General features: G+C 38.7%; 1 protein-coding gene across 1 annotated transcript; it reads right to left on the bottom strand.

Moving 5' to 3' along the window:
* Positions 1 to 2,018: 2,018 nt before the first annotated feature.
* slc16a13 (solute carrier family 16 member 13) lies at positions 2,019 to 12,612 on the bottom strand. The gene is made up of 6 exons (XM_067445992.1): positions 12,351 to 12,612; positions 8,696 to 8,937; positions 8,455 to 8,598; positions 7,116 to 7,372; positions 4,793 to 5,318; positions 2,019 to 2,560 (listed from the first exon to the last, which is right to left on the bottom strand). Exons 2-6 carry the CDS (start codon positions 8,928 to 8,930, stop codon positions 2,241 to 2,243), a joined length of 1,482 nt encoding a protein of 493 aa, XP_067302093.1. The 5' UTR covers positions 8,931 to 8,937; positions 12,351 to 12,612; the 3' UTR covers positions 2,019 to 2,240.
* Between the last annotated feature and the right edge of the window lie 21 nt (positions 12,613 to 12,633).

Genomic DNA, 12,633 nt, shown 5'->3' with positions numbered 1-12,633 from the left:
CTGAATTTTTTGAGACGTTGAATTTCTTTTTAAACTGAATTTTTTTAAAACATTGAAAAAATGTCATAGGCAAAAAAAAAACAGAGCTAGAAATTCGATGGCTTTTAAAATTCAAAGTCTGATTTAGATGCAAAATAAAATTCAGTGTTAAAAATTCGATGTAACAAAATTCAGTGCTAAAAATTAGAATTCAAAATCCAGTGGCACAGTTTTACTTCCATACCCGACTGTCTTACCACACAGTGCTCTTCCTGGAAAATTAAAGCACAACAGGCACATGAATATCAGCTGGTAAAATGTAAAACTACCAGATCGGCTCAAATTCCACTCAACCTTTCAAATGGATCAAAAGTCATCTAGTTGTTATGAAGTTCAAACGCTAACTGAACTAATAAAGGCAGAGCGGCCGATCTCAAGGCAATAAGAGCCGCTCACATGAGAAAGCAAAGTCTGACAGTGGCTGAGCTCATTGACTCTCAGTCTAGTAAGATTAAGGCTCACGTGTTTGGTTTTATGAGTTAAAACAGCATTACCAGCATTCAAAGGGTTTTCCGTGTAGAGAATTATCAAGACTGAAATTAATCTACACTAGTAAATCTCTTGTAATATGTCATACAAATTGTAAACAAAAGGAAAAGTCTTGCACAATGTGTAACACACTTTGGTCAATGATTTACCAGTATATTTGTTTAAGTGCGTGACCTCGGTGGATAAAGTATGTCAATATTCTCTTGACCTTGAAGATCACGGTGGAAACCCTTCACATTAGGCAAATCCCCATCATAAAATATTGTAAAACATGCACAGTTTAAAAAGATGTCAATGAAATGCACAAGAGGCAATTTGGCCTCGAAATGACAGAAGAAAAATCTTCATGTGCATCTCAAGAACAAGAAAAGAGCAGCTGTAATCAAGTAAATGTAAGTTGTGTGTGTGTGTGTGTGTGTGTGTGTGTGTGTGTGTGTGTGTGTGTGTGTGTTCAAGAAAGAGTGAGAGAATAATGCTCTAGCCGTGGAGCTGAACAGGATTAGCATTGCTATGTTAGCATTAGCTTACCTTCCTGTCTTTAAATATAGGCTATTATAGCCTCCAGCACCAAACAAGAAAATGTTTTGCCGTTATCTTAGCTATTGCTTGATGTGACAACATGTGTGATATGTGATGACTAAGCAGTTAAAAGCATGTTTGGAATTGAGAAAGTTCTTGCTAGCAGCCCTCATGTTTGACTAGCCTTGAATACACAATGCCCCTCAGTAACTGCGCTAAATAAAAAGCACAAATGTCATTTACTCCACCAAACTCCATCCTAATCCGTGCCGGAGGTCAAACGTGTCACCATAGAATCCAAAAATTCTATAATAAAAACAATAATTTATAAATAAATAGATTTTCTGCAAGCATACTCCACAATAAAACCGTGTTATGGTGTCAGATAGTAATACCATGGCATGGTTTTAATATAAAGTGCCCTCCATAAATTCAGAAATGGGAAAGGAAAAGTGCACTTTTAGGACAATATCGGCACAAATCCTTATTTTGTGCAAAGAACTGCTAGTAAACGCAACGTTTCTCAGGGGAATGAAACATTTGCGAGAGAAACCAGCACATATTTTTTCCATCACCAAAATATAAAAAAATATATAATAGTAATAGTAGTAACACTGCACAGCTACTATGGTCTGAATGTGACATTTGTATATTTTTATTACTATATAATCAAAATTAACAGCACTATTGCTGGTCTTTAATGATAATTAAAGCTACTTTCTGGCATTTAGGTCATGAGAAGGATTTCTGCTGATTTTGGCCTATTGTATAACTGAGCTGGCACTCATTTCATAGTGCATGTCCAAAAACATGGTTTTACCATAGTGTATGTCTACGTGTTGTATATTAATAGAATCATTAAATGAACAATATTTTTGACATTAAGACATTTGTAATAAACTTTATACAAGTTAACATAAAGTTAGCTAACTGACTGCACATTTGAGTGACTGCTGCTTTCCAAACCGGGAATCAATCAATCATATTTTTTTATTATCTGGAAAGCACAAATCTCAAAAATATAATATATGGCATTGGCGAAATCTAACCAACTTGAAATTTTCCTCTAAAAGTTTTACAGCAAAATGTGGTATGAAACCATTTTGCCATTTGCCTATATCCTGTTTGGTATAATTCTTCCTTTTAAAACTAGCATTACCACCATTAGCTAACACACAAAATCATAACTTTTCCTATAATTTAGTCGGATGCATTATTTCCTGAGGTATTTCTTCTTGTTCTTGAGAACAGATCTTTAACTCTTTATCTGAGTAAAGCATATCATCCGAGGGGCACAGTGTCTCAGAGACAGAGTTAGAGGATATAGTTGGTTTGAGTAGTCCATCTTCAATGGAGCAATCCTGAGGCTTCTTCTTTGATGGTGATGGGGGTGGAGGGCCCATACAAGACCAGAAATAAGGAAGAGTCATTGTGACGAACGTACCTAACAAAAGGAAACCTCCAGCAGTGATAAAAGATGCTGTGTATGTTCCAGTGTAGTCCTTCAGCCAGCCTAACAGAAACAAAATGGAGATGGAACAATCATTTCAATGCTGATTGTGATTTTAAGGAGTTAATTTTGTCTGCCTTTTCAAGAGGACCAATTATGCTTTTTTACATTTTCTTTAGTTGCCGTTTCAGCATGAAAAGGTCTGCAAAGTAACAAAGCACAGTCACTTTAAAGGGAGCATTTCTCTATATCAGAGAGCACTGTTTCTGAAACTCTTCCATTGAGTTCTTCTAAAGGGGCGGGCGTAGTTGAGTTGAGTTAGTAGTGTGTTGAAACCACAGACTGTAAAAAAAAAAAATGGAAGAAGTGTCCGTGACGTCACTGTAGGTTTCTGAAGAGCATTTTTGAAGGCCAAAAGTGAGCCAGCTGTCACATATTGGCAGCGCGTCACTGTGCATCCCAGAAAACCAAAAATATGAACAGACAGCAAACAAACGGCAGCAGCGGCAATCCACCTGTCACTCAAGTGCCCACGCCCTTAATTATTATAATTATTATAAACTTTAAGACTTAAAGGTGCACTGTGTAGTATTTTTGCAGTAAAATATCCAAAAACACTAGGTCAGTGTAGGGATGGCTCGATACCACAATTTTGGCTTTGGTGCGATACTACAATTCAATACCGAAGTTTTATTTGCCAGAAAAGCTTTACTCTGAGCAGTGTAAACGCCCAGAGTAACGTCATAACACCATTTTAAACACACTCAAATGTATCTAATATGATAAACCGAGCTGCATTACCTCGTACCGGAAAAGCTGATATGGCGCCCGTGACTGTGTCCCGTCATAATAAGGGGTCCCGCTACTCGCAAGCCGTTTGTTTACGTAACAATCGCTCTAGCGGCCTTGCTCAGCTCCTCAACACTCGCTCCTGCTCTGCTTCACACTACAGTATTGTTAATAATCTCATCCATCAACATGATTTCTGCCCGAGTCCTATCCCGATTATTTTCCACTGGCTGTGAGTTGAAGACCACATGTCCCAAAATGCTGCGCTCAAACTTAGCATCATCAAACTATGCCTTTGTTTTGAATAGGCGCCCTCTAGTGGACGGAAAAGTTACATAGTGCAGCTTAAATATAATTTAAACGGATGAGTTATAAAAAAATTCACCGCCCTCACCGTTTTAATGAAGGGCAAAGTTAGCTGTTTTGACCAAAACCACAATTTGTACCAGGCTGCCAATAAATTTTTATCCTGTAAAGTTGGGTAAAACACTGGGTGCGTTTACATGCACGTTCTTACGCCGATTATGCCTAATAAGCCGACAATGAACATGGTCATGTAAATACGGTGACTCCGATAAAAGAAAACGGGTAATGTCATAAACGGCGTAAGCATAAACCGGTCGGAACAGGTAGTTTTTTGCTTCTTACCTCGATTTCGCGCTGCATGTAAACGCATTAACCTGCTTTCTGTCGGCTTATTGAAGTGCGCATGCGCGATAGGTGACAAAAACGCAAATTTAGAGCAGATTTAAATGCATCCAGACAGAGCGAGCTAGCGTTTTACATGAAATAAGGACATATATCACAAACGCAGCCTCTTTTAAGACACAGAAAATTGTTAAGATGTGTTCTCTTCTCATACCGCAGAAGTAGAAGAGGTTCAGTCAAAACACTGCATCTATAACTGCATAAGGGATAATTTGAGCCGTAAATCTCCCGCTGATACGCTTTATTTAACATCACAACTGACGTAACATTTGAAAAACTCAGAGTCAGATACGGACATTATTATTTTTGACGTCACTACATGGAAATAACCCGGCTTAATAATAAAGTCATGTAAACGCGGTTTACTTGCGTTGTCGGTGGAAACATTGACCATCAGGCTGCTGAAAGAGCTGGGAATCCACGGCCAAGCCCTGCACCAGACCATCAAAGATACACCAACTACTGCAGAGCGTTGCAGACAGTGGCTTTGGATCAGGTGTAAAGACCTGTATTGGGTTTAAAAGGCTGAAACCCCTGAAGGTACACAACTGGTGATGTGTCCCCTACATTAACTGATGACCCCTGGCATCTACTAGTGGTTGGTGCATTTCAGCATTCAGTGTTTTACACTTGAATAATGCTGAATGTGCCAACCACTAGACTAGTGGATGCCAGGAGAGCACAATATCCATCTATGTGTTCACCTAGTAGACCCTAAAAAGAAAATTAAGACTTTGTAAAAAGACATAATAGGTCCTCTTCGAATAAAATGTTAGTGATGATATGACAAGCTCCTACCAGACAGTGGGGCTCCCAGCAGCCCTCCAATACTCTCAATGAGCTGCACGAGGCCAAGAGCTCCCAACACTCGCTCAATGCCTACGATCTCCGGCACCACCGCGAAGGCCAGCGGCGTCATCGCTCCTGCGCAGAACCCATAGGCCACACTGACAACCAACAGTCCCGAGTAACTCACAGCAGCAGGAATGAGCATCAGAGAAAGGCCCAGTAGCCCAGTCCATACCACCAGCATGTGAGGCAGCCGCATTTTGCCCAGATCCGAGGCCCAACCGGAGGCTACCCGGCCAACAATGTCGGCCACACCGGTTACAGAGATTACAAAGGCTGCCTGGTACTCAGTGAAATCAATGTGGCGGCTGTGGGCGACCAGATGAACGTAGGGGATGAAGTAGCCTGCATTGAAGAAGGTGATGGCCACGGCATAAGTGAGGAAGCCTCTGTGTGAAAGCAGGGAGAGCTCAAAGCACTCGTAGATACGGGAGAGTAAAAAAGACCGTCTGTTGAGGTTGGTCGAGTTTTCATTCTGAGAAAAGGACAAAAAGACATTACTAATCACTATAATATAAAACTATTTATCACACCTGCTATGAATGTTACTAACTCTCCTTTTTCCACATAAAGTGGGTACGGAAAGTATTCGGACCCCCTTAAATTGTTCACTCTTCGTTATATTGCTTTGTTATATCCATTTTCAGGTCTCTCCAGAGATGCTCAATTGGGTTTAAGTCAGGGCTCTGGCTGAACCATTTAAGAACAGTCACAGAGATGTTGTGAAGCCACTCACAACAGTGTTAAAGCGGTGTGCTTAAGGGTCATTGTCTAGTTGGAAGGTGAACCTTTGGCTCAGTCTGAGGTCTTGAGCACTCTGGAGAAGGTTTTCGTCCAGGATATCCCTGTACTTGGCCGCATTCATCTTTCCTTCGATTGCAACCAGTCATCCTGTCCCTGCAGCTGAAAAACACCCCCACAGCATGATGCTGCCACCACCATGGTTCACTGTTGGGACTGTATTGTACAAGTAATGAGCAGTGCCTGGTTTTATCCTCACATACCGCTTAGAATTAAGGCCAAAAAGTTCTATCTTGGTCTCATCAGACCAGAGAATATTATTTCTCACCATCTTGGAGTCCTTCAGGTGTTTTTTTAGCAAACTTTCATGCGTCTTGCACTGAGGAGAGGCTTCTGTCAGGCCATTCTGCCCAGACTGGTGGAGGGCTGCAGTGATGGTTGACTTTCTACAACTTTCTCCCATTTCCCGACTGCATCTCTGGAGCTCAGCCACAGTGATCATTGGGTTCTTCTTTACCTCTCTCACCAAGGCTCTTCTCCCCCTATAGCTCAGTTTGCCCAGATGGCCATCTCTTGGAAGGGTTCTGGTTGTCCCAAACGTCTTCCATAGGATTATGGAGGCCACAGTGCTGTTAGGAACCTGAAGTGCAGCAGAAATTATTTTGTAACCTTGGCCAGATCGGTGCCTTGCCACAATTCTGTCTCTGAGCTCTTCAGGCAGTTCCCTTGACCTCATGATTCTCATTTGCTCTGACATGCACTGTGAGTTGTAAGGTCTTATATAGACAGGTGTGTGGCTTTCCTACTCAAGTCCAATCAGTATAATCAAACACAGCTGGACTCAAATGAAAGTGTAGAACCATCTCAAGGATGATCAGAAGAAATGGACAGCACCTGAGTTAAATATATGAGTGTCACAGCACAGGGTCTGAATACTTAAGGCTACAACATACTCTGCAAGAACTGAGAAAAAAGTTCTCGCACCCAAGGCTGCGAGAACAAAATTACCTCATTTTGTTCTCTCAGCACTGGTTTGGGAGTTCTCGCAGCTTGTTCCCAACACATCGCCTGAGCAGAACTTTTTTCTTGCTTGTGTCGGAGAACTATTGTGTGATTGGTCATACATTTAATGTGGGCTTGGTTAATGCAGAGAAACGCAGATGATCGGCATCCGCTTCTTGTGAAGTATGGAATGAACTGCCAGAACAAACTCGGTTCTTGTTTTTGCCACCTCGAGAAAACGAACAAATGTCTTTATTCTTGCAGAGTATGTTTTAGGACCATGTGATATTTCAGTGTTTCTTTTTTAATAAATCTGCAAAAATTTCAACAATTATGTGGGGGTTTTTTTTCCTGTCAATATGGGGTGCTGTGTGAATGAATTTAAATTATTTTATCAAATGGCTGCAATATAACAAAGAGTGAAAAAGTGAAGGGGGTCTGAATACTTTCCGTACCCACTGTATATTATGTATTAATTGTCCCGTCCTGTCCCCTGCCCTTTTATTGATTTATATGTCAGAAAACATACCTTGTTTACATCTTTTGGATTCCCTAGAGGTCGAATGAGAGCTCCACAAGCGATCATGTTGAAGCTGAGCCCTCCAAGGATAAGCAAGGCCCCACGCCAAGCGTAAACTTCTACTAGATATTGAAAAAGTGGAGAGAAAGCAAAAGAGGCAAGACCGACGCCTGTGAAGCCCAGGCCCATGGCTAGAGATCTCCGCATGGTGAAATACTGCATCACTGATGCAACAGTAGGGGTGAAGACCAGTGCCCAGCCTAAACCTGACACAGATAAACAGAAATACAATCTGACACAGATAAACAGAAACACAATCTGACACAGATAAGTCAGAACACAATTGAAAATGATCCCATGAATTCACCCAAAAGTTAAAATGATCCCATGTTTTACTCCCCCTCAAGCCATCCTAGGCTGAAAGGAAGTCATGTACACCTAAAACAATCAGAGTTATATTAAAAAATATCCTGGCTCTTCCAAGCTTTATAATAGCAGTTAATGGTATCTTAGGCCCTGTCCACACGAAGCCAGCGCTTTCCCAATCCGATCTTTTTTTTCCCTCATTTCAAGAAATATCTGCGTCCACACGAGATTACAAAAACGGACTAAAAACGATGTAGTTTGCATGCCAGGCCAGTGTGTGGTGCTGTAATTCTGCCACAGAAATACACTAAAAACGGAGAAGAAGAGTTGTGGCTAGGCAGGGGTATAGCAGTGGTCGGAGGTGAGGCAAAATCTCACAATAAAATAACAATAAATACATTTGCTACTTAACAGATGTGTTTTATTAATGCCTACACCTACTCCAACCCAAAACATACCCTTACAGGTATGCAGATACGTTAATTAAATGACGCGATATTGATGTGCGCATGCCCAGTGCCCGTAGTTGTATCCCTTAACTCTTCACCGTGCTGGACGTAGTGTGATGACATCACCGTTTCAGAAAATATACGGATTCGCTGTACACACGAAGACGGAAGATGATCGTTTTCAGATTTCCCACTTTGGGACCCGGTTTCGAAAAATATCGGATGCATGCTTCTAAAACGCCGGATCCGTGTGGACGAAACGCTGATACGGTACAAAATTTATATGTATACAGCTAAATGCGTCTCCGTGTGGACGGGGCCTTAGAAGCCAAAAAAAGTGCCTCCATCCACCAATGAAGTAGCATGGCTCCAGAGTACTAAAGTTTATAAAGTAATATAGCTCCGATTGTGTTTGGCTGAAAGAAGAAAGTCATATAAACCTAGAATGGCTTGAGGGTGAGTAAATTATGGGATAATTTTTTAATCTTTGGGTGAACTAACCCTTTAAGGACATTATTTACAAGAGCATTTACCTGAAATGAATCCCATGGTCATGTAAAGGTGTAAAAGAGATGTTGCCTGGGAAGCCAGAATGAATCCCAGGCCTGAGAGGAATCCTCCCATCATAACAACTGGACGAGCGCCATACACATTACATGCGGCGGCAGCTATTGGACCTGTATGCAGACATACGCAATTAATTTGGCGAGACAAAATGTGTTTTTTTACCATATTGTGTTTGTTGATAGAGACATACGTCACAAATGAACTTACTCATTAACTGTTGCATGGCCAACCCAATGGATGTTATCCAAGACACTGCCTGAGCACTCTCATCAAAGTACTGCACAAACTCCACAAAAAAGACGCCCAGGCTGCGGATCAGCCCAAACACCAGGGCAGAAATCACGAAAAGAGACCCCACCACCACCCAGCCCCAACCCCCATCAGGGGCCGCCATCTGTGGGGACGACCGCTGCTTTTCCTGCATCTCTTGGGGCTTTTCCATCTTTGCACTGAAGGGACAGATTAAAGAGACCATATTATGCCCTTTTACAATGTCTTTTGTATTTAGTAGAACAGGTTTTCATGCTTCATTGTAAAAACAAACAAAAAAAACCTACAAACTTATTTTCCATTTGAATTGGGCGGGAATTATTTAAATGAGTGAGTTCAGAAACAGTGATTATTGATAAAGAGAAAAAAAGTGACTGTGCTTTGTAACTATACAAGTCCTTCATGCTCAAAGAGCAACATTACACACTAAAGAAAGTTTAAAAGGTAAAAAAGCATGACATGTCTTCTTCAAAGAGGTCAACAGATGCAAAATTCAGGTGTTTTAAATATTGTGTCTAAAATGTTTACCCTACAATGATAAAAATCCATTTACTCCTTATTATCCTCAAAAAGCCTAAACACTCAATAAATCAAGCCAGTTAATTTTCTGAGTAATATGATGTCATATTGCTCATGCTCCGCTTATGGCCGTTGAAGGGCTGTCCCATATCAGCATATTTTCGCCCTCAGTTAGTTGTACACTGTCAGCACTTCACGAGTCTACACACCCCATGGAAGAGAGGGGTGAGGTGAGCAGCAGCTCATTATCATTTAAAGAGACATGCACCAAAACAGGTCGCTGTGAACAGAGCTGTTTTTGAGGAGGTAAAAAGGGTACTGTTTTACACAAACATTGAGGAATTTTAACCAAATGAAGACTCTAAAGAATCAAAACAGCTTATGGAAAACGGGCATTCGATGACCCCTATAAGGCAAGACACACACCCTAGGTGAAAAGGGTAAAACAAAAAGTACTAATTGATATCACCATACTTTCCCAGTTGATATATTACATTAAGAATTGCAAACATTTTTCTTGTACTACTAGTTTCCTGAAATGTTATATTTGAATATGCAAATTATGCATTATCCAATTAAATATGCACTAGCATACATTTACAGAGCAGAAATCTGAACCCTGAATTAAGCAAGGTTCAAAAAGTTTCGCGTTTCATTTTATTGACATATTCGAGTTAAAGGTTTTTCCAAAGGGGATTTTGGATTTCTCTTTTCATCACTCAATAAATCTGAAAATACTGTCAATAGCCAGAAAAAAATATCAGGAATAAAATGTAAACAAAATCAAGATAATTACATATGAACAAACCCCTCAGAATATGAATTAAACTCTAAAGTTTGGTGTATGTAAAGCTGCTGAAAATGGAGTTTCATGAAGGAGAAAACAGCCTTAAAAGATAAGTACTGTATTGTGATTGAAATCTACAGATGCAAATAGATCAAGTGCAATAAAGCAGCACTTTAAAGTGTACACTTTAGATTTGATTCTTTCCACTAGTTTGTATCAACTCTTTATGAAAAGCCAAATAGCCCAAAATTTCAAAATTGCCTGTAGGGTTTCGCATTAAGAGAAATGGAGGACTATGAAAATGTCAGACTAGAGACATGTCCTTACATAACCTTTATTCACATCTACTACACAGGGAGGTGTTTCTCTGCAAATAATGAGTCTTTAGCATACGGTTCATGGTCTCTTTAACATTACCTAGAAACTACACCCATCTGTTCACTCACCACAGTGCTGAAAAACACCTGCTGGTTTAAATTATAAAGCCAAGAGGTTTTATATTCATTGATCAGTCAGGTGTCAGATCTAAGGTCCTCTAACACACATACACATAAGATTGATCTTATTTTAACATTAAAAAATTGGTAGAAAAATTGAATGTACTACTGGCCTAAAATACATAAAAATATGCTGTGCATAAAATAGTAATCATACTACAGTATATTCAAAAACAATTACTACTATTACTATTAAAAATGTAGTACTTAATGAAATTATTTAGATTATAGGTTGACTACCAAAAAAAGCATATCTTTATAATTATTATAATACCAAACTAGAATTATACTGTAAAACATATACATTAATTTATTTTCATATTACATAATATACAAATATAAAACATTGGTAGAAAAACTGAATTTACTACCAGCTTAAAATATATACATTAAAATATTTGCGGTGCATAAAATAGCAATTGTACAAAAATAGGCAAAAATACTACTATTATTAAAAATGTAGTAAATAATGAAATTATTTAGATACAGGTTACAACTACCAAAAAGGCACATCTTTATTATTATTATTATACTAAACTAGAATTATACTGTAAACATATCAATACATTTACTTTATACATATTATACATACATTATACATATATATATATATATATATATATATATATATATATATATATATATATATATATTTATTTATTTATTTATTTATTGCTTTATTGTATGTTTGCCATAACTTGCTTCTACATCTTATACTGTGAAAGAATGAAAGACAAACATTATTTTGCAGGGTCAGTTTCCACCACTATACATTATATATTTTTATTTATTTCAGCATAATTTACTAAAATATTTATAGTTTACAATATTTTGAAGTTGATCAACCACACAAGAAATTCAATATGCACCTGTATCCACAATATCCACAATAAAAAGTAATAGCCGTCAAAAAACAGCATGACACACCAACCTTTTGCCCTCTCTATCTCCTCTGCCTTTCGCAAGTCACAGATGTCTCCTGTCCACGCAACACCTCATTATGTAACGCCATTGTGCATTTACATCGGTTAATATCCACGTAGGGTTTTGTTACAGCTGTTTATAACGTAGGCCTACAATAAAATTCGAAGACTTATGAAACATAAGGTGTTCATTTGTGCACGTGAACGTTTAGGATGAGAAACATTATGAAAAATGATAATTGAAATAATTTTTAAACACTTTATTTCGTTGCTTGATGTTAAATCTGAGTTTTAAAATACTACCAGTCTACATACTCGATCTCCGGATGTATAACAAACAATTAATATTAGGTAATGTTAAGAAAATTTAAATAAAAGCTCACACGTAAAAATACGCCCAATGCAAATCAAACAACCACAATGGTTTATTAATATAATTTATTAAACGCAGTTAATTAATATTCATGAAATCACTTTTGTTGTGTAGTGACGTAACGTTAGTTCCACTTCCTGGGTCGTTATCTAGCGTCGTTGATATTATTTAGCATTCGGGATTTGACAGTCACACGATTTATTCATGAATTTATTCTATCGATACAAACGCGAACATGGCCCTGATCTTACACACTAAATGTGTTATTATAATTACAGGCTTGCATGATCATAAAGGACGTACCACACACACATTATTTGGCAGTAGATATGTTACAATTAAATATTTTAAACATAACACAGTATGTAGCATTGCTGCTTACTAAGTGACATGTAATACACATTTGAAGTGTAAAATACCGCCATGACCATATTCCGTTTCAAAATGCGCTTGCTTCAGGTTAATATGTCCACAGAACAGATCCGTTACTTACCCATAATACAAAATCACCCCTTTTCCTTTCGTGCCATGATGATTAGGTCAAATTAAATAGACATCTTTTTTAAATGGATAGACCGGTAAGTATTGATAAGCACATCATCCATAGTGCCTTTTAACTTATTCACCTGCTCAGACGTAAACCTCTATTAAATGCACGTGCTGGTTTAGTTCCAGCGAAGCTCCGCCCCCAGAGCGCGCTCACGAGCTAGCAGCATAAAGTTTCCATTTATTTCAAGAATGTAGTCTACATCGACACTTATAAACAACACGTGCTG

The sequence above is a fragment of the Pseudorasbora parva genome, chromosome 1 (assembly GCF_024679245.1).
Source record: "Pseudorasbora parva isolate DD20220531a chromosome 1, ASM2467924v1, whole genome shotgun sequence".
Lineage (NCBI taxonomy): Eukaryota > Metazoa > Chordata > Actinopteri > Cypriniformes > Gobionidae > Pseudorasbora > Pseudorasbora parva.
This window is presented reverse-complemented; position numbering and strand designations above follow the sequence as displayed.